This window comes from Notothenia rossii (assembly GCF_949606895.1).
Source record: "Notothenia rossii genome assembly, chromosome: 2".
Taxonomy (NCBI): domain Eukaryota; kingdom Metazoa; phylum Chordata; class Actinopteri; order Perciformes; family Nototheniidae; genus Notothenia; species Notothenia rossii.
In genome coordinates, this window is record NC_136904.1 from 33,481,208 (window position 1) to 33,503,547 (window position 22,340).

The 22,340-nt window shown below is 39.4% G+C and overlaps 2 protein-coding genes across 14 annotated transcripts; both read left to right on the top strand.

Annotated features, from left to right (window-relative positions):
• The first annotated feature begins 423 nt into the window (after positions 1-423).
• prc1b (protein regulator of cytokinesis 1b) lies at positions 424-10,306 on the top strand. Of its 13 annotated transcripts, none has more exons than XR_013805771.1 (16): positions 425-878; positions 1,112-1,244; positions 2,193-2,315; positions 2,538-2,771; positions 3,473-3,643; positions 4,291-4,440; positions 4,544-4,691; positions 4,781-4,917; positions 5,887-5,982; positions 6,090-6,236; positions 6,316-6,426; positions 6,534-6,647; positions 7,281-7,460; positions 7,578-7,609; positions 8,444-8,578; positions 9,429-10,306. XR_013805771.1 is itself a non-coding variant. In XM_079667377.1 (15 exons), exons 1-15 carry the CDS (start codon positions 868-870, stop codon positions 9,475-9,477), a joined length of 1,836 nt encoding a protein of 611 aa, XP_079523503.1. In that variant the 5' UTR covers positions 424-867; the 3' UTR covers positions 9,478-10,306. The 13 variants fall into 13 exon arrangements, 6 of the variants coding, with proteins under 6 accessions (XP_079523503.1, XP_079523507.1, XP_079523505.1 ...); XR_013805772.1 differs by having other exon boundaries at positions 8,444-8,530; XR_013805773.1 differs by having other exon boundaries at positions 7,281-7,383; positions 7,542-7,609; positions 8,444-8,530; positions 9,429-9,473.
• A 5,224-nt stretch (positions 10,307-15,530) lies between these two features.
• On the top strand, positions 15,531-22,213 carry ptpmt1 (protein tyrosine phosphatase mitochondrial 1). Its single transcript, XM_079662940.1, has 4 exons — positions 15,531-15,840; positions 20,150-20,230; positions 20,412-20,603; positions 21,513-22,213. The coding sequence occupies exons 1-4, from the start codon at positions 15,694-15,696 to the stop codon at positions 21,639-21,641; spliced, it is 549 nt and encodes a 182-aa protein (XP_079519066.1). The 5' UTR covers positions 15,531-15,693; the 3' UTR covers positions 21,642-22,213.
• The last annotated feature ends 127 nt before the right edge of the window (positions 22,214-22,340 follow it).

Sequence of the window (22,340 nt, forward strand, 5' to 3'; positions counted from 1 at the left end):
AACAAAACATTATATATAGGCTATATATACAGATGTTTGCTAATGTATCCCTCTTATATCCATCAGGAATTAATATTAAATGATGAATTAACATTACCTCAGCACTGCATAAGTGTGGTCGTCAGTCATAATGACAAAGATATTGTATATTATGCATACAGTCTATGATATTCTGCTGCGTTTATAAGGACGGTATTTTGCTTGTCAGATTCATTGTCAGATTCAGATTTCGCGGGTGTGTCGTGTCTACGTAGAGCTACGTCGATCCTTGCGAAATGCGGAAGTGGGCGTGGTTAAATCTAAACTGGGTTGGAATAACGATAGACGCGTCCCGCTTACCTACATAATACAAAATGTCTATGCACACGTTATTATTATTATTATTATTATTAATAATACAAATAATAATAATTAATAATAATATATTTTAATAATAAAAAAAAAAAGTAAACACCTCAGGGGTCACATCAAGAGGATTCTGAAATCATCTCGCGACCCCCCGTCGGGGGGTCACTTCATACCATTGTATGAAGTGTCAAACTTCTGCTAAACACCACACCCTCCATTCCTGGTGTGTTTGTTTTATTCACAAGTTTTTCGAGGATGGGCGGGTCAGCCTCAAGCATAACGGCTGATTCCCCAGCGGGCCGGCATGAGTTTCACACAACAAGCGCTCCTACAGAAGGAGCCAATCAGAGAGCAGGACGCCGCTGAACGCGTATTTTGAACTGTGTACAAACTGACCGGGCTGAAAACCTGAGAACACAGGCAGGGAGGCGACGCTCTTCTCTGGGACACGTTTACGGCTAACATTAGTTGTTTTTAACTCTTCACCGATATTGGAACACAACATATTGGATTTTAACAATGAGGAAGAGGTATGGTTTAATACTTTTTTTCGCCATGGAGTCAGTGTGTTAAACGAAAAGTTGCCTAAATGTATTTACAGCAGGTGGCTAACCGTTAGCTTAACTATTTCCAACGTCTGTTAGCTCGATCAGAAACCTGAATTCTGTTTTCTTCGGTTTGAATTTCCCTACGGGTTCCATTGAACTATGTATTCAAAACCGAGTCGACAATATTTTCCACTGTCTGTCTGCCGTCCCTGTAGCGAGGTGCTCGCAGCAGAGTCTGTGTCCTGTCTGAATAAAGCACTGTGCCACCTGAAGGACATTTGGGAGGAGATCGGTATCCCAGAGGACCAGAGACTACAGAGGACTAATGTTGTCAAAAACCACATTAAGGTGAGGCATCATCAGCATTGTCTGTGAACGTGCTGCTTTATTCTGTCAGCTAATGTAACGAGATCAGATATAATGAACAGGTTTCGACATACGTGGGTGGGGGGCTTCTGCAGAGAGCCAGCCATCCTACACTCGAGGAATCCGATCGTTAGTATGCAAAGAAGAGATTACATTTGGGGGTTGCAAGGTGTTCCCATGCACGTTGCCATGGTGTTTTGCTATGAGAAAATAAAAAGCAAGTAATGCAAAGTAAGGAAAGATAATATAGAACAGAAAAAATATAAACAATATGCAGAATATATCTTTCCAAGAGGAAATAACTGTACAAAAGAACGGTTTTGTGCAGGAAAAAAACATTGAAGTTTGCACTAGATCCTAACTGCTACTTGATTATATAACACAGGTTGATATTCAGAATGATGAATGTATGATTATTAAAAAAAATAAAATGGGATCAAGTCTTGTACTTTAGGGATTGGGACATTTTTACATTTTTATATATATAAAAATATATAATTGTAATATCTACATTTTTGCGAATTCTAGACAGCAGATTTCTTAATATTTCCAGAAATATGTTTTACTTGAGGCAACACAATGAAGCTTCAAGTAAACAAACTGGTGAAAGAAAAACTTGTGAAAATATGTTATGACACAGACAGTCATGTGATCTTTTTTTAAAAGTTGAATATTTGCAGGTAACTTTAGTGTGAACTAAAACTATGACCATTAAAGAAGCATTTTTATACAAATGTGTCGGCACCAAGGACCAGTTTTACTCTATAAACTAGATTGATATATGGAATTGGAAATAAATAAAATATGTATATCTTCCCGTATTGACAAAAAAAACCCATCAAATGATTGGTTACTGGACTGCAACTATTGCAATATCTTCACACCTCTGTATTCATAAAGATGATTTATTTTCTGTTCTTTGTCCTGCAGAGCTTACTAGATATGATGGTCAAGGAAGAGGAATCTCTGAGACAAAGACTTGTAAGCAGCATTCAAACATGCAGGACAGACATGGAGAAACTCTGCCTGGAGCTTCAGCTGAATGCGTTCGAGGTAAGAAGCATCAACTGTGACTAGAAACACAACCCCTGCATTCAGAGCCAATATTTCTATTTCTATTGGTTTTCCTGTCAATCCAGATTGATTGACCTGCTAACTAGCTGTGTTTTTGTTAATAATAAGTAGAGTAGTTATGAGTTGGTTGATGCTAAAACGGATTTGAATGTCTTAAGTATCCCCTATAAAGTGTTCTTGTTGTTATCTTCTTTGTGATAGGAGGAGGGTGGCATCAGCATGCTGCAGCAGGAGAATAACATCCGCACACAGGTGGAGGCTCTGCTGAAGGAGAAGGCTCAGCGCATGCAGCAGCTGAAGGCGCTGCTGGAGCAGGAGCAGGACCTGTGTGACATCCTGTGCTCCGAGCTCTACGGCCTCTCTGCAGACTCTGTCCCCACACTGGAACAACTGGAGAGCTTCAGCCAGCACGTGGCCAGCCAGAACACAGAGAAGGTGGGAGCTCGCTTTGTTACACCCACCCTGTCTAGTTATTTTAGATGAAAGCCTAATTTTGGCAATTTATTTAATGCACGCTCTCAGTAGTTTACTCAAATGTAAACCCTCCTTCCCTCTATGCAACATTTCAAAAGTAGTAGAGCATTTCAAAAGTAGTAGTATAAAATCAAAATACATGGTGGAAAATAGTGCTGATTATCTCACGTCCAAGAAAGTTGCTACAGTTGAAGTGTGTTTTTTTTTTTTTAGTATTAAAATGTCTGTTAGGTTGTCATGTGGGTTGGTGGTTGTTTTCACATGAAACAACATTATTGTTATTATATTAGAAGAAAAATCTGTGTCACACTGTATACCAGCTACTCCATTTTCTCTCTAGTCACGTCACTTTAGGAAATATGGAGAATTCCTTTTGCAACCTGATCTTTCATAATATTCCCTACTGAACTGCAGAAGCCTACAAGTAACAAAACAAATAGCATAGGCTGGATTTCCCCAAAGTCTGTCCTCGATTCACAATTGTATATACACTTCTAATGCTCAATGCTTCTGAATTATTATATTTAACATATAAGATGGTGCTTTTTTTAATATAAAACTACATATCAGGCTTACACAACAAATGAAAGGTCAGCAACACCACAGAAACGTTTGCCATGGGCAAAAAAATCGGGTCGATACTAATGGACTGTGCTCTTCAGGCGAAGCGGTATGCTGAGTTTGCGGACCTGAAAAGGCAGATCATCCTGTACATGGCAGAGTTGGAACACACCCCCGAGACCAGCTTCGAGAAGGACGTCGTCTGCGAGGACGAGGACGCCTTTTGCCTTTCAAGAGACAACATCTCTTCACTCAAACTGCTTGTCTGTCAGGTAAGATGTTTTTCCGAGCATTGCATTTGATAACGTTTTAAGCAACCCCATTTAAGATAAAGGGGAGTCCTTTCCTCAACAAATTATATAATCTGTCCTATTATTAGACGGATGTGTTGTTGGCTGATGCTAGATGTTTTTTATAATGCATTGCAATGTAAAAAAAAAAAAACGATTCATACTCTAACTCCACCAGAGCATTGTGTTTCCAGAAGGCAGGGTTATTAGTGGTTATGTCTCAGTAAGTACAATGGGAGCCAGAGCCTTCAGCTGTACAGCTCTTGTTCTCTTGAACCAGGTTCCAATTTGTTTTCGGGAGGCAGACACCCTCTCCACATTTAAGAACTGACTTTCTTTTTTAAATAAAGCTTACAGTTAAGGTTGGCTCAGGCTTGTCATGAACATCCTCCTGGTTTCTTGATTTGACATGCATTCACATTATGCTCTTGTCATCTGGATTGTCCATGTTGTCATTTGATCGTGTTTTAATCCGATCTGAATTGTACTAACTGTAAATCCCCCTGAGGCCACGTGTAATTAATGATATCGGGCTGTATACATTGATTTGATTTGTTGCCCACCTTATATCAACTGATGCATAGCAACAGTTCAAGCAGTCATTTTGATGTGTCCTGTCGACCCTGCAGCTGGAGGAAAGCAAGGTGGAGAACGAGGCGAGGTGTGAGGCTAACCGAGAGAAGGTCCAGCGGCTGTGGGACAGACTGCAGGTTCCCCAGGAGGAGAGGGAGGCCTTCAATGATCACATGGTCTCGTCCAGAAAGAGGAACCTGGAAGCGGTGAGAAGCTTGATTGCCTAGTTCGTTTATTTTTAGTTAACTTCATTCCGGGATAGGCTCGGTCGGTCTGGCTTCTTTTTAACACTTTCTTTTCCTTTCTCAGTTACGGGCAGAGGTGCAGCGTCTGGAGGAGCTCAAACTGCTAAACATCTGCAACGTCACCGAAGCCATCCGCTCCGAGATCGCTGTGTTTTGGGAAAAATGTTTCTTCAGCACTGACCAGCGGCAGGATTTCGCTCCCTATTTCAGCGGTATGCTAAAGACATTTTATCTTTCAATACAGTATTTTTGTTTTCGAAAATAAATAATCTAAGACTCTAATTTGCTATTATTTCTTTAGAGACTTTTACTGAAGAGCTTTTGAGTCTGCATGATGCTGAGATCCAGCGCTTGAAGCAGCATTATGAGGAGCACCAAGAGCTGTTTGATGGGGTCCGCCAGTGGGAAGACAGCTGGAGACTCTTCCTCGATCTGGAGGTGAGTACGCTGCGACAGGGTGACAACACAACTCTCAAAGCATCTGAGGCCGTTTGGCTGTACAGATAACTGTCAGCTATTATCCCCCCCAAAACAATTCAATTTGGAATCAAAGAGCAAAGGCATGATGAGTTGTACATGCAGAAGTAGTAAGAATTTCTTTGAATCCACTAGTCCCATCAGATTGGTCCAGAATCAGCAGTATCTCTTCTATTCAACCTTCATAACTTTGTAATACTACTTTATGATATATTCTTTGACAGACTATGTACCAAAAAAAGACAGAAATAAACATAAAAGCAACACACACAAATAAAGGAAAATACATAAACACTGGTTGATCCAGGGGAAGACTTGACTTTATGAATGTTGTGCTTCTCAATGTATTACAAAATTGTAACAAACTTCTAAGCTTGATAACTAACTTACATTTTGTCTAACTCATATATAGCGTAAGTCTATGGTTTTAAATGTATTTAATAAAACATTAAGAATAGAACAATTTTAGATTGTTAGTTTGAACAGACAAACGCACCCACAATCATTAAACCCCTGAATTTATTTGTGTTTGTTGGTTACATTGCTTCATGTTATAGATAGGGATGCCAGAAACTGACCATGATCAAATTCGAAAATCGGACAGCCCTGGCGAATATTAATCGATTATTCGCCGCACTCTGCGCAGCCTGCGCTGCTGGGTTCCTCCAAGTTTACAGTAAAACAAACTGGTGGTGTGACCAATGGCCATTTACAATTATTAATACTATTACTATTATTAGCATTAGTCTATATTTTGGTTGAAACTAAGCCAGGAAAAAAAGAAAACATAAATAATAATAAAAATATATATAAATACATCGAATTTTTAAAAAGAATTTTAGATTATGGAGACTGTAACGAACATTCGAAAAATCAAATAATCGCTGGCATCCCTAGTTATAGAGTTGTTATTGTCTTTCTGAATCACAGAAAAAAGCCACAGATCCGACCAGATTCACTAACAGAGGAGGAAATCTTCTGAAAGAGGAGAAACAGAGGTCTGAGCTGCTTAAAAGCCTGCCCAAGGTAAGACATAAAGACTGCCTGTTCCTTTCTGAACCGTAAAATATTTTGTAACTTTCTTACAATTTGACGATAACTGAACAATGATTTGTTTTTTTAATCTTTTCTAGTTGGAAAAGAAATTAAAAGCCCAGATCGATACATGGGAAAGTGAACAGGACCGTGAGTTTTTAGTACACGGACAGAAGTTCCTGCAGTATGTGGAGGAACAGTGGGAGCTGCACCAAATAGAGAAGGAGAAGGAAAAACAAGAGAGGGTAAACAATCTGCCTTTCTGTATTATAATTGTAATTTAACTTGTGGGAAATGTGTTGAAACGTTACAATCTCTTTGTAGCACCTAAAGAAGAGCAAACAGACCGAGGAGGACATGCTGTATGGAACAGCCGTACGAACCCCCATCAAGCGCAGACTCCTAGGCACTACTACCCCCATTAAAACACGAAAGGTGCGATAGTATTACATTTAGTCTATAAACACTTGCTTTATTACAAATTCACTGTTTGGAGTTATCTGACTCTCTTAGCACTAAACCATTTGTTCTGCCTCTTTTAGTTCAACGCGACGTCCAGCATCTCTAGTGCCACCTCAAACAGCAGCAGCCGCTCTGTGTATGGTTCGACGGTGTGTCGCTCACCTGGGCCCCGCCCACCTCTCTCAGCAAACAAGGTTGGTTTCCTTTCAAGATAGAGGAAGTAGAAATAAAGCACATACAACTTCAAGAATAGAGAGAAAACTTTGAGACAGTGACTGCACACATCATGTGACAGAAGAACTATGTTAATGAATTGAGAGCACATTAAGTCAGATGGAGTCAGAGCATTACATTAACTCATTAACTCGGGTCTCTGTGGTTTACAGGACTTATGCTGCATTTGTATGTAAACCTTTCCTAAAATGTGCATGTTATTTCTTGTGCTGAGTTCACTCTAATTTCTCAGATCATTCTGATAACTTGGGGATGTCCGTCTTCATACAACTTCTTTCAATTCTTCACCCACAAAAGGATCAATGCATATAATTTACTCCTTCTTTGTCACGTAGAATTTAAGTACAAAATGTTGTTGCTCCCGTATGCCTCCACAAAAATCCTGAAATCGAGAGTCTTGGTGAATTCGAGGAAATGGGGGGCTGCTTTTTTATATCTTTGTTGCCTATTGGGAAAACAAAATATTATTTAATGTTTCAAGGTAACATGGCGTTAATGATCCATTTACAAATAATCATTATGGGTAAAGTTTCCCTTTCTAAAGATGTTAGTTGCTTGTCTGATGTGATTCTCTCCTGCCGCGCGTCCCTCAGACTCCATTAGTGCGGACGCCAGGCGTTGGTAAACCCCCCAACCCCCGCCTGCAGGGCTGTAACAAGGAGAACGAGGCGCAGCTGAAGGGGAGCCCTCTGAGCGGTGCGTTGCTGACCCATGCTAGTCCACAGCCTAACTTCAGCATAGCCTCTGTTGCCAGCACATATTCAGAGTTTGTGGTAATTTACCCTTTTGTCTCTAATCTATTTCCTCTGCCTCTTTTTTTCCTAATTTCTGTGCAACAACACCTCTTTAAGAAGATTGGGAAAATGTTAATGATGTACATTTAATTATAGAAGGACTTCAACTCTGAACCTGTTCAGTTAAGGTGTGTTTGGAATCCTAAAACCGTGTGTAATCCTGACTAACTCGTTCATTATGGCGTGATTGCATGGCTTTAATTAAAGAGAAATTACTTTAAAGGTAGGGTAGGTAATTTACTTATATTCCATGGAATGCTCTTAACATCCCGATAGCAATGAATACATTAAATGCTTTGACAATAAATCCATAAAAAAATGTCATCTGTGGAAGCCGTAGTACTGTAAAAAGCACGACCAATCATTTTAGTCGGCCCGGCTAAAGTAACTGGATGACCTACCAGCCTGTCAGCCTTCCATCTGTGCACAAACTTATCTCGTGCCCTCATTGGTCATGTGCGCGTTCGTGTGTGTTGGAGGAGGGGCACTGCAAGGAAGTGGCAGAATTTTTCCAGCTGTGTGTTTTCAAATTCTAGCGCACTCAATCTGGTTTCTCCATTCTTACCTACCCTATCTTTAAATGTACTTGCTACTTTGGCTTTCGGCATGCACAGTTCCGATTTAGTCATTTAGACCAAAATAGGCCCTGTGTAAAAAAACATGCTGCTTTGGAAAGGACGATTTATTTCTTCAGGTATCGTGAGCGCTGAATATTGAACCAAGAGATCCAGTTTAAGTAACAGATTGATCAATTTAAGGGGCTTCTCTTTTTTAAGGGTTGCATTTTTTTCACACAGGGCTAATGTTGGTCTGTCAGTCTCTACCCACAAACACTCTCACTCCCACACACAGCCTTCACAGCTCTGACAGATCCCTGCTGCTATATCTTTCTGTGTTTCTAAACCACTTTCTATATCTGCTGCCTATATTAACCATCCGTCTCATGTTCCTCTGTTGGATAGTGACAGTGACTTCAGACTGAACTAAAGCCTCTCCAGAGCGTCAACTTTTACTGACTGATCCAGAGCCATTCTTGTTTTAAGCACTAGGTAACGTCATGCAGGAAAAGCAACAGAGAGACAGGATGGTGAATGTGTGTGAGTGTTGAGTAGGATACATTTGCCCCAAACACTGTGGACTAGGATCAGTTGATTATGTTATGAAGAGTGTAAACTGATTTAGTATTTGGTAACATTCAACCGGTAATAATGCCATGCATTGTTGATTGTTGCATTGGGATGCACTTGTGCACTCAAAATAGCAAATGTAAGTGCAGAAGTATGTACATTGGGACACAGCACTAGTGTGTGAAGTTGAGTTTCCCAGTCAATCAATTGAGAACCAATTGGATATGCCTAATATCTATCTAAAATCCCTTGACATTAACTTAGTTTCCACAGATCCTCTCCCACTCCTGTGCACAGTGTTAGTCCCTTGTCCCTCTCCCAGGCATATGAAGAGTATCAGGTACTGTATTGGCCTTTATAGAAGATCTTTTGAACAACAAAATGAAGCATCATGGCCTGTTCCATATACCAGAGCAATGCATTTTGTTACTTTTACTTTTGCTCTTCGACTGCATTAACTAAAGCAGCAATTTAAAGTAAAAGCCAACATTATGTATTCAACACAATGGACACCTAAATGGAATAACAATGATTCACACAATAGATTGAGGCGAAGAACCTGATGATAGGCTCCTTTTGTAGTGTGAATTTCTGCAGTGGAAAGCTCATTCTGTGTCAGAATTTAAAAAACCATCTGAGTCTGTCTGTGTTATGCGTCTTTTTCACTCTAACAAGATGCACAGTGTGCCATTTATTATTAATTAAAATGTCAAGCGGCTGTTTGTTTGATGGCATATCTGCTTTTAAGTGTTGTCATTTTCTCGTATCGCCACATTACAGACGAAGATTAAAACTGAAGGGCTGTTTTCTGTCTCCACAGCGAGACTTGTCAAAGGCCTCTGACGCCAAGGTCCAGCACAACATCCTGAACTCCACCAGCACCAACCTTTGACCTCTCAACTCTGAGGGCGACTGCTATCATATCGCGGTCCTTTCAACAAAGTTTTAATCTCCTCCTAAACGGATCACTGCCTCTCACTGCTATCTGCTTCTATATTTAAATGAATGCAATAATATATTAAGTGCAAAGTCAGTGATAAACAAGGACTAAGCGTCAGTGGCTGAGCGTGTGGTCTTCAGCAGTCTATCACTGTAAGAGGGAAAACAAAGTTTGTATTATAAGTTAACTAACACTACTTCGCTCACTAAATTTTGCCAGTTATTGAAATGTCATAAATGTCCTCCGCATTTTTTACTGCACACGAAAGGAACGAAGGAAATCTAACATTCTGATGTTATGCAATCTGGGGTTAGAGGCCAAATGTATTATGAATACTTTGCACTTTTTTAGAATATATATATATATATATATTGCAGCACATAGTGTAATTTTTCTTTAATTATTTTGGGCATTTTGTGCCTTTTCTTTTAATAGATGATAGGAAATGGTGGAGAAGAGAGTTTTGTCCAGGAATCAAACTGGGAACATGCATTGTGTAATTGTACACGCACTCCTACTGCTCCATCCAAATCTGTTTTTATACATGTATATACATGTATTTGTGTACATATTTTCTGTATCTGCTTTTTTCTTCAAAAAATGTATCTGTTTTCAAAGATGTCATATGTTACTTTAAGACTGTTAGTTCAAGTATGTTTCTGTGCTGCATATCAGTTGACCTATAGTTAAATCGCATGAAATCAATACACCATCATGGCTGATTTGGAAAATAGAATAAAAACATTTTCACTTGAAAAGCATGGTTATTCTTTTGAAAGATTTATAATTTTCCTTTTTATAAACCTTTGTTGGAATCAAAATTTCAAATGTCATATTTACCACAAATCAAATGGAGTGGAATGTAAATATGTGCCCATCAGCGTGTACTGTGTACAAGTTTTATTCAAAGATACGAGCCCTAACAAAACACCAGCTATGTTTTTAAATACCTTAGGTGAGAGGGAATCTGATTTATCTATTGACTAAAAAGAGTGGAGGGATTCACAATCAATCCTGGAGTTTAACTGTTTTGGTATGTCTTGTTGAAATACAAGTCATATCAACCTCTTTAACATTTATCACAAACCGTACTTTGTTTTAGATGTTATTGACCTCCTTGTACTCAAGTATTTTGGCTTATCCGTGGCAAAGAGAGTATAGTTGATCAAATGTGAGATTGTATATTGACATCACTATGTAGTATGTAACACTCACTTGGCTAGTGCTCCAACACATTGTTTGATAGGCAAAGGGGCGGGACAACTCTGCGGTTAACAAATCACAACAGAGCCGGACAGCTAACCAATCAGTGCAGACTGGGCTCTGGTTTCAGACAGAGGTTTAAAGAGAGGTGCTGCAACACAGGCAGTATGAGAAAATAAAGACCTTTTTGACAGGTCAACGTCACAGAAAAGGCACAAAATACAAATATGAACCTGAAAATGAGCATAATAGGGCCCCTTTAATGTTTCGCCTATGTATTGGTAGATTACCCTGATGAAAGTCTAATGATTGCCCATTTTACAGGGATAAGCCTGGTATGCAAAATAAATACAAATATATCTCTAAGGCACCTTAATGCAATATTTAAAAAGTAACAGCTGACTCCAAACTCAGTCATCAGAAAGGTTACAACAAATTAAAGCCTGCCACTGACTAGGTAATAACTCTCTGGTTTTCTTCTGAGGTTAATTTACAGTACATCGGTCATGTTGATGTTAACTGAAAATATTCAGGCTTAAATGTAAATCTAGTTTGCTTGTTAAATCCAATCAGTGTTGATTACATTTACTGGATCAGTTGACATCAGATGATGTTATCTGTAACCAGACCTGTGGCTCCTGTTGTAAGTTGCCAAACCAGCTGCCAGACCTGCCCATGTTAGCCTTTAATACACAATGTATTTGACATACCAGGCATTCTTTCACTGGTCTTTTTAAAGAAAAGGCTAAAAATAGTGAAGATATCTTTCCAGATTTCAATGTTCACAGCTACTGCCTCATAATTTAAAAATATTTTTGCTAGCATAGAGATTCCGTGAAATAATGTGTAACATATTTCTTAGATGAAAGTTACGCGAAAGGCTCATAGAAATATTTTTGATATATTGTGCAGATGTGGCACTTGACCTCAAAATATTACAAGTGAACATTATGACAAGTTCAGTCTTATGAAGCAAGTTGCTGCTGAAGACTACATTTGGGGGGAAATAAGCAATACCAAAACTCTAAGTGGACTGAGAATGAATCAGCAAACATTTGTATACTATAATGAATAAAGCTAACAGTGACAGTAAAACTGAACACCCTTTTATTATCCCCTTATGTCCTTATTATTCTTTTTTTAATTTATTATAAACAGTATTGCTTTTACATTTTTAATCAATCATTTTATGAGCACAATCTCGATTTTATGTTTTTAACGGAAACTTGGATTGAACAAAATAACAGTGCAGCTGTTCTTATCGAATCAACCCCCTCCCAACTTTAGTCTTTTAGTCAGGGATGGATGCATAAGAAGGGAGGTGGAGTTGATATTATTTTTGAATGACTCCCTTCAATGCAGGAAGACATCTTATGAGAACTTTGCTTCTTTTGAATATGTGGCCCTTCAGCTGAAATGCTCCTCTCGAGCTCTGTTCCTAAACATCTACAGACCACCCAAATACTGTGCAAGCTTTTTTGATGACTTTACTGAACTGCTGTCTATAGTGTGTATTGACTTTGACCATCTAGTCATTGTTGGTGATTTTATAATCCATGTTGACAACCCCTAGGACAGAGGGGCTAAAGAACTGTTTGTGTTCTTGATAGCTATGCACTGACTCAGCATGTGACGGAGCCCAAGCACAACAAGGGGCACACTCTGGACTTAGTTATCTCAAAGGGTCTGAATATCTCTGAGGTTGTGGTGACTGATGTTGCACTCTCTTATCATTCCTGTGTTTTCTTTGAGAGCTCTATTTCTGTTCACAAAAATGTTCAAAAAGAGGTAACCACAAAGCGATATTTAACTGAAAATACTAGGGAAATGTTTACTCAGACTTTTTCTTCCACACTTTCCCCTGCTAACATCTCAGTAAATGAGCTAGTAGATCATTTTAATTCAAAATATTAAATGTTATAGATGCCATTGCTCCAATTAAGGTAAAGGAAGTAACTGCCAAGAAATTATCTCCATGGAGAAAGGCCATCACCGTGAAAACAGAAAAAAGAGTGTCGAAAAGCTGAACGTAGGTGGCGAAAAACAAATCTCCAGGTTCATTATGACATTTTTAAAGAGAGATTTGGCCTTTATAATTTCGAATTGAAAAATGCACGACAGTCTTTCTTCTCTGACATCATTACCAAAATAAATGCCTTGTTTGCCTTGTTTGCTATGCGTGGCGTCGACAGACTAACTAACCCCCAGTGTCAGTAGCCTCTGAATTTCTATCCACCAGGGCCTGCAATGAATTTGCCTCCTTCTTCAATGACAAAATTCAGAAAATCAGACAAGCAGTCAGGGTCGGCTCTAGAACAAGTCGAATGGGGGGGGGGGAATCATTTACCGAGGGGGGGCACACACTGCCCTCAACAACCAACACACAAACACCAACGCAACTTCAATTAAAAAAAACATGCTGTAAAGTCTATTGTCTTTCACGCACATTGCAGGGGTGTAGTGCTATTTTATAGCGCACCTATGACTTGTGCATACATGCTCTGTTTTAGGTGGGGGTGGACCTAACCTCCTCTAGGAGGGTCTGGGGGCATGCTCCGCCGGGAAGATTATTTTTTTAAATATTGAAGTTAAATGCATCAATCTGGTGCACTTTGAGAGCAAAATGAAGAGATCTATGGATACCTCTCTCAACACCCATATGAAACAGAACTTTTTCTTTATAATAATAATAATAATAATATATTTAATTTGTTAGCTCTTTTACAGGTGCTCAAAGACGCTTTACAGATAATAGTGAAGAAAAAAAGAAAAGAGAAGAATAATATGAATATGTTACTAATGACTCCCCTTTTAAACTGTATTCTTGGGTTACTGTCCTATATTATTTAATACCCGTTTTTCCTTTATTCTCTTATTCTTTAATAACTATAATGATCATATAAAGGTGTTCGCAAATACTTGTTTACATAAATGGTGACCAAACCGTCTGAGACCCTATGGGATAAGTGGACTATCTAAACACTGAGAGTCCTTACCTCACTGAGCTGAGGTTATACGATCCTCTCAGTCTGACAGGAGAGGACTCTCCTCCACCTTGGTGTAGACACAGCTCTTTATATCCGTTAGCATAGCTAGCTAACCAGATTCTAACAACAACATTCCACGTTACCTCTAAGCACGTTACCGCTCGCGCACTCACAAAATGCGCTCGTGCCACACACACACAGAGCCGAGCTTGAATGAAACACAGAGACCCAGAAGTAGTGTTTTATATGTGTATTGAATTATTTATTTCTGACGTATTTCACACAAAAAAACTTTAGTGGAAACGTTTTCACTTTAAAAAAAAAAAAACGGCAAAGTGGCAAGGCTTGCCCACCCTTCGTTGGGGGGGGGGAAGTGACTCATTTGGGGGGGGGGGGGGGGGGGGGGGGGGCAATGGCCCGCGAATGACCCCCCATGACGCCGACCCTGCAAGCAGTCAGTGCCTCTGCATCAGGTACAGCAAACGTTTTGTCTCTGTGTCCACTTAAAATCAATTCAAACACCATGACACAATTCCATCAGATTAATGATAAAAACCTAGAGGACATTATACAACTTCTTTAATCCTCCTCCTGCTGCCTTGATATTATTCCAACAAGGTTTTTCAAATTCAAACTCTGAGCAAGTGCATTCAACAAATCAATGACTGGATGTGTCAGAACTTTCTCCAATTAAACAAAGATAAAACTGAGGTAATGGTTTTTGGAGCCAAGGCAGAACGTAGGCCTATAAAAGTTAGCGCGGAGCTTCAGTCAACAGATAAAGCCAGAACTCTAGGTGTAGTCATGGACTCTGACCTGAGTTTCAACAGTCGCATTAAAACAGTTACTAAGTCAGCCTACTATCACCTAAAGAACATATCTAGGATTAAAAGACTAATGTCACAGCAGGATTTGGAAAAACTTGTCAATACTTTTATCTTCAGTAGACTGGACTACTGTAATGGTGTCTTTACAGGTCTCAATAAAAAATCTATTAGAAAGCTGCAGCTGATTCAGAACGCCGCCGCTCGAGTCCTCACTAACACTAAGAAAGTGGATCACATCACTCCTGTTCTGAAGTCTTTACACTGGCTTCCTTTGTGTAAAATAATTGATTTCAAAAATATTGCTGCTGGTTTATAAAGCTTTGAATGGTTTTGGCTCAAAATACATTTCTGATCTACTGCTAAATTATTAACCATCCTGATCTCTCAGGTCTTCAGGGACTGGTCAGCTTTCTGTCCCCAGAGTCAGAACTAAACATGGTAAAGCAGCGTTCAGTTATTATGCTCCAAATATCTGGAACAAACTCCCAGAAACCTGCAGGTCCGCTGCAACTCTGACTACTTTTAAATCCAGGCTGAAGACTTTTCTTTTTGCTGCTGCTTTTAATTGAACTATTCACATCTTAAACTACTGCAAGCACTGTAACTTTTATCCATGTATTTTTTCTTTTAATGTTTATTTGATTATCTTTTCTTTTTAATGACTGTTTTTAAATGCCATTTTGTAATTGTTTTTCATTTTTTGTAAAGCACTTTGAATTTCCTTGTGTTGAAAGGTGCTATATAAATAAACTTGCCTTGCCTTGCCTTACTGGGTTGAATGCTGCTTTTGTCTTGTCTGTTGTGAACTTGTTTATGATTTTGCTTTATGAATTGAGTGATTATTTAAAAAGTAATTGTAATATGATCAAATAAATATAACATACACTTATGAATTGAAATGAAACAGACTTCTTATATTTTGTAGAGGTCACGCATTTTATTCTGAAGGATTTGCGCCGGAAGTCCTCTGCCGGCCCAGGGGAGGAACTATTCTTACGGAAAGGCATGGCATGTGTGACAGGTCACACTGCTTTCACACACACACTACACACGTTGACAGTGTGTATTAAGGACAAGCTGACCGGCTTTACTCAGTTTTTGCTTTATTTATTAAGCTAAAGTGCAGTCATGTCGGGGGCGTTAGCCAGGCTGCTCTTCTACCCGACGTTAGCCTATAATGTTGCCATGGAGAAGGCGACGTCCAGACGGTGGTTTGACCGGGTGGACGAGACGGTGGTCCTCGGGGCGCTGCCGTTCCGATCCATCACCAAACAGGTTTCACAACTCACACATCACTAAAAATGTCCTCTACATGTCTGTCTGTCTTCTTATTAGTCATTACAGTGGAGGAATAAACACCTAGCGTATTTGCTAATCCCACCTATGAAAATACTCTAGGCCTACTACAGGTGAAAGTGCTCCATTCAAAACATGTTTCTGCTGCAGTAATGTTGCATTTACTGATGTAGTTTACTCTAAGCCAGGGGTGTCCAAACCTTTTTTACTGAGGGCCACATACAGAAAAATATACGAAGGCCTACTCACTAGAGGTGAGGTATATTGCCTCAAAGGTAGCACAATCAATCAAATGTAGGTACATTATGCTTGAAACTTATATATCCTTTAATTAAAAAACAGTCTACATCACAGCTTTCCATAGGGTTTAAAAGTTCAATTTATCCTGTTACAAAAAGTGTTGGCAGCTCATTCATTAAAACAGAAGCCTCCGATTGCTTATAATAAGGGGAAATATGAAGGTATATTTCAAACTTGTTATGCAAATAAGTTATTTATTTGAAAATGTGGCTTATCAACACACAAAGTGTAATATATTTGTGTATATATTTATGAAGAAGTTTCATGTGTGGGCCCTTTTCCATTATCCTTTGAGAATTGGCTGCTGGCCAATAGAAAATGGACCACAGAACGCCCCAGGCCTTAGTTTGGACCCCTCTGATCTAAACCAACTCATCTCATTCTATTACCACATTGTATGTTTGTAGTTTTGTCAGTCCTCTGCAAACCACGTATCTCCACAAAGTCAACTTTTAATGAGCTTATAATAACCTATGCATTTTCCATCTGATCCAAGAGGCTATTATAATACTTTATCAGGATTCAAATAAGGAAAATGTTCTTACAATTCACTCTTAAGACATCAAATACACACAATCCACACATTTGGAGAGGAAGGGGTTGAAAAGCTGTAATCTGAAAAGTAACTAAATCTATCAGACAAATATGGAGGCTAATGTACAAGTCTACCTCTGACTCTAAGATGTAGTGTAGTTTCTAAATATTCAAGTCAAGTACAAGTAGGGAATTCTTAAAGGTCCCTTGTCATGGCCATTTCTACTGATCATAATTCCATTGTTGAGGTATACTAAAATAGATTCACACTGTGCAATTTCACTCACATTGGTTTCTCATACATACAGCATCTCTGTAAAGTATGTGTATTCACCGGTATTCACTCTCTGTCCTAAACGGCTTATTGGAGCTCCTGCCTCCCCTCCCTGTGAGCCCAGTGTGCTCTGATTGGTCGGGAAGTTGCGAGGCTGGTTGCTGCGAGGAGCGGACAGGCTTCCGTGTCGGCGATACAGCGAGAACAAGCAAAACTCATCCTGAGCCAGACCCGGTGTCGTGGGCCCGCCCATCCAGGATTTGGGCCCGCTGTTTTAATCAGTTTTAACATTTTAATTGTTTTGTTATTATGTTTATTGTTGTTATTTGTAGGGCTTTGTCCTAATATTTATTTTTGTTTCTATGTTGAAAGATTAGTTTAATATAATTTTTTTATTTTGCCATGAAATTCTGAATGAAAGGCTGCGTGCAAGACTGGTTTTTTGCTGGGTTGAGTCGTGTGGGTTTTTGAGTGAGATGCGGCACAGCAGCCTGTCAGTTTACTTTTTCTAGGTTAGTTTGGCTATTATCATTTATATTTATCTGCAACAATGGATATCAGGAAGTGGTTCATGAAAGGAATATAATATATAATAATACCAACGAGCTAGCAAGCCAGCCAGGGACAAGGGAGGCTGGCAATCAATTATATTTTGAAGAGAAATTGACTCTCAAGCCGGCTCTCTCACAAACTCCGGCTCTGTGCGCAAGCAGACTGCTGCACACGCTCTCTGCCTCGCTCAATCTCTCTCTCTCTCTCTCTCTCTCTCTCTCTCTCTCTCTCCCTCTCCCTCTCTCTCTCTCTCTCTCTCTCTCTCTCTCTCTCTCCCTTTCTCTCCATCGTTCAACCTCACTCCACCCTGTGTGCACTCCTCAAGTTTGCCTGCGTGCTTGCCCAAGTTGGCACAGCGTTACAAATGTGCCACAAAACCAACCAATGGATGTAGCCTATAATAAGACCGTCAACAGGCTTATGGCAACCTAAAATATATGACCTGAAACCCCTCTGTTTCCGTAACAACAATTCACGTGCGCCCCCCCTCGTTGACAATTCAGATTTCCCGGGAAATGTAAGTATCGGGTTGGGCCCGCCCGGGTGGGCCCGCCCTGGTAACTCAAATGCCCGCCCAGAGACGTATGTCTGCCGCCGGGTCTGTCCTGAGCACACACAAACACTCACAGCCGAAGTAAAAAAAATAAGTGTGGCTTGATATTGAGTAAGAAAAAGGTTTATGTGAGAATGGGTCTGCGGAGAGCATTTCTCCGCAATCCCAACTTAGCAGCCCGAAAAACGTTTACCCATTTAAACAGTCGTGGTAGATACCTTGTTTGTTTTAAACATCATAAATACACAAACAACAATGAGTACTTACAGGTTGTTTACCCGAATCTCCCGCTGGTCCAAACAAAGTAGGAACAGCATCGTTCTTCAGTGCCCTACGCTGTACATATCCGGCATGAATCGCTGAAAGGTTTGGGAAGCTTTGTTTCGTGAAAGGCTGGCAGAGGGTGTGGCCTTTGGGTATTCACACGTCACAGTACCCAGGAAGTAAACAATGGAAGGTGAGAAATCTCCAACGAGGCGTTTTGGGGAGGTCTTTTCTGTGTTAGAGTTTTACTCGCTATCGGGTGTACTTTGAGGGTTTTTTACTCTGCAGACGGTTAACATGCATAAAAACCTTCATAACACAAGGGGATGGGTAATAACCGGAAAAGCATGACATGGGACCTTTAAGATCAGTTCTTGAGTAAATGTACTCGGTTACATTCCACCACTGGTCTTTTCAAAGACTCAAACTGCATTTCTCAGAAGAATCAAAGTTGAACGGTTTTCTGCTGTGAGGTGATGACTTCAACTACAGCTCTAATCTTCTGGAATTTGCTTCTAATGTAATTGCATCTTGATTTCATTATTTCATTAGTCCCATCAGAGAAGTATGTCGGGGTATAACTTGCTTTGCTTTCTAAGAAATGTCTGTTTGTGTATTTATTTGCTTTTAAATAAAGACACAGAAAATTGTCCTCCAGCCTTCAGAATATGCATGCAGTTATTCAGCTTTAATTATTTAACACTTCTCTAAAGTGTAAAAATAAAAACCTCAAAATTAACATCAGTTGTTTGATTTGAATAATTAAATAAATGAATCACATCACACAAGTAAAAACAAGCATATACATTGTAATTGCTTAATGCTGACCACCAGTCCAATTTTGAGCACAAGATAACAACATTTGTGTTAAAAAAAAATGATAATAAAAAGATATTTAGCCCTAAATACAAAATGGTAGGTCAGAGAATGTAGGAATCAGGAAAGATCATAGTGATTTATTTATGTTTTATTTCTGGCTATATTTGAAAGTATTGTTAGAGCACTTAAAATCAGTTGCTGTTAGCTGTTGGCATCAATGGACAAATCCTCCTCTATGCTCTTACAGATCTTTAACGCATGGTATTTCTCCCAGTGAGTGAGCGCCCAACAGTAGGTTACATTAAGTCATACAAAGCACAAACAATAGTACTAATAGAGACACAAAACACATGCCCGTATCAGGTGCCCCTCATACAGGAAGGATAGCTAATCACTTACATGCCATGAATTTACAATTATGTGATCTAATGATGCCAGTGTCTCGTGAATCATTTCTAAAAGCCCCCCAGATATCCAAACACACATGTCTCTTAAAGCTAACAAAACTATGATGGTGGGATATAGCTGGAGATATATGAGGGAAATTGTTAATTTATGGCCTCATAGGTAAGAAGGGCGATTTTTAACTGTTATGTGAACCGGTAACCGATGCAGACATCAGTTGGGGAACCTTTGTTGTTTTTGGAATTAGCATTATAGTAGTCTTCTTTAGAAATTAGGAATGCATGTATGAGGATTCTAAGTTCTTTACTTTTATAAAATGTGTGCAATTGTACAAATGGGGAATAATGCAGTACATGTTGTGTACTTTGTGTGTTCTTGTCCTTTTATATGTAATCCATTTGGTCGGTGTTTGTAAATGGTTGCTTTGTCTTATAAAGTTATAGGTACTTGTCTTTCAGTCTGTGGATGACTCTACAGTCTACGTTACAATTCTAATTCTATAGTTAGTCGTTATTTAAGTCAATCTTCAACTGTTATGTTTTCATTTACATTGCTGAGATTGATGGATTCTATTTTTTATGTTGCAGCTGGTAGAAACAGAGAATGTCCGAGGAGTTATCACCATGAATGAGGAGTATGAGACTAAATATTTCTGCAACTCAGCTGAGGTGAGCCCACTTGTACTTACATTTATCTTTGAATATTCAGCAGGCAAACATCATGTATGAGTTCAAAATGTAATCCAGCCACAAAGGTTGATATCTAACAGTGTAAGGAGCATTGAGGTTGTCTTCTTCCTTTCCGCATCGCATTGATCTATGAATGTTTAATTCGATGTGTTTGATTCAGGAGTGGCAGTCAGCAGGGGTGGAGCAGCTGAGGTTGAGTACGGTTGACCTCACCGGCGTCCCCAGCCTGGAGAACCTGTGTCAGGGCGTGGAGTTCACCCTGAAGCACCGGGAGCAGGGCAGCAGCGTGTACGTCCACTGCAAGGCCGGACGCTCGCGCAGCGCCACCATGGCTGCTGCCTACCTCATCCGGGTCAGTACTGAACACAGTCCTCAGGTTTTACTCTGACCTCCAAATGCCTTGTTGCACAGAATTTGGATTTTTAGTTTTGTGTTTAGTTTTCTTGTATCTCACATGTATGTGTCTTGAGAATGTATTTGTGGTGCTGTTGTATTTGAAAGCATTTAAGTTGGGAAACAACTTTTAATTGTAATTTAGAACAGTAATTGACCATAGTATTAATTATGTATTTCTCATTTATCCAGGTAATTTCATGCAGTAGGTTACAACAGGTTAACGGTGTAACATTCGACTTTCTTTAATTATAGAGACAGGTTATCCACCCAAAAAAAAAAAATCGTGCTACTTATAAATCTAAATTGTTTTGGTGAGATTGATGAGTGTTGTTCCTGAAATGATTTCACTAGATGGAGCTCAGCTAGTGTTGCTCAAAGCAAAAACCAAAAAGCCTTTTAAAAATGTAAACAGCAATATCTCTTTCCAGAATTCATGAACCGGTTTCTCAAGAAAATCCACAGGCCTTGTTGTGATCAGTTTCATGGAGGAACTACTCCCTTTGTACCGTATCACCACAAAGAAGGAAGTGAACATGTATGAGAAGCTTTTGACAGCAAGATGTTAAAATGATCCTCGGCTGAGCTCTAACTTTAAATATTTTAGGAGAACTTCAGAAGCCTTTTGTCTTGTAGCGTAGGGACAGATTATTTTTCTTGCCGCTTTGAGCACCACAGGCACAGTACCTTGAAGTTCCAGTGGCTGCAATTTGGACATTGCACTAGTTCATATATTATTAGATACAATTTGGATTGATTGTACAGCCCTAATACTACTCTGAAACTAATTATATGAAACTTAGTCCAGGCTGTCTGTTCACAGAGTAATACATACCTTGATTCTGACATTGCACTTTTCTGCTGACAGTTACACTGCTGTACTCCAGAGGAAGCGTGTCAGAAGCTGGCGTCTGTCCGTCCGCACATCCTGGTGCGTTCCGCTCAGCTGGAGGTGCTGATGAAATATTACCAACAGGTGTGTGAACAGTCCAGCTGAGAGGATAGGACGCGGGTCGGACCTCATCCTACAGCTGCTGGAACACTGGACTCGGAGCTTTGGACACTCCTCTGAATCTACACCCACTAAAGAAATGTATTGCCTTTACATGAGCTTTTACTGGGAAATTATGAAGTAACACATTAACAATGTACCATACATCAGTAAGCAGAAAACTGTTTTTTTACAAGAAATATAAAGCGATTTTATTTTTGTATAGCCTTTAATTACATAATGACTACCTGGTTTCTTGCCTCTAGCTAAAACATATATACATTTTCATATGGTGAATGTATGAAGCTTAGAATTATGTTAAAAGAACAATTAACATTACATTTAAAATATCTGAGCCGCCTCCTTTTACAGAAACAAATATTTTCAAATTCCTAAAACTAGCCAACAATAAAATATTGTTAGACTGTGACTGTAATAGGCTAAATTGAGTTGTGTGCATTATGCATGTTGTAGCCAGTGGCAGCTTTTACTTTGTTTACTGGAACATGTTTTCTTTCAATGCCTTCCGAATATTGACACAGTGATGTTAAATAAAGTATTTGTGAGATGAAACAGTCCCAGTGTGATTGATGGTCTTTTATTTCAGCATCCAGGTTTTACTGATATACATGCATGAGAGCTGTTGTAGTAATGAAGTGAAATGGCATGACAACCTAGCAATCTACTGAAAGACGCTGCTGTAAT

Bases quoted from the DNA above. Each gene is read 5' to 3' on its own strand.
- prc1b (XM_079667377.1), top strand. The intron at 2,772-3,472 runs GTGGGAGCTCGC...TGTGCTCTTCAG, and splicing joins CCAGCCAGAACACAGAGAAG to GCGAAGCGGTATGCTGAGTT. The intron at 6,648-7,280 runs GTTGGTTTCCTT...CGCGTCCCTCAG, and splicing joins CACCTCTCTCAGCAAACAAG to ACTCCATTAGTGCGGACGCC.
- ptpmt1 (XM_079662940.1), top strand. From the start codon at position 15,694: ATGTCGGGGGCGTTAGCCAGGCTGCTCTTCTACCCGACGTTAGCCTAT. The intron at 20,231-20,411 runs GTGAGCCCACTT...TGTTTGATTCAG, and splicing joins ATTTCTGCAACTCAGCTGAG to GAGTGGCAGTCAGCAGGGGT. The intron at 20,604-21,512 runs GTCAGTACTGAA...TTCTGCTGACAG, and splicing joins CTGCTGCCTACCTCATCCGG to TTACACTGCTGTACTCCAGA.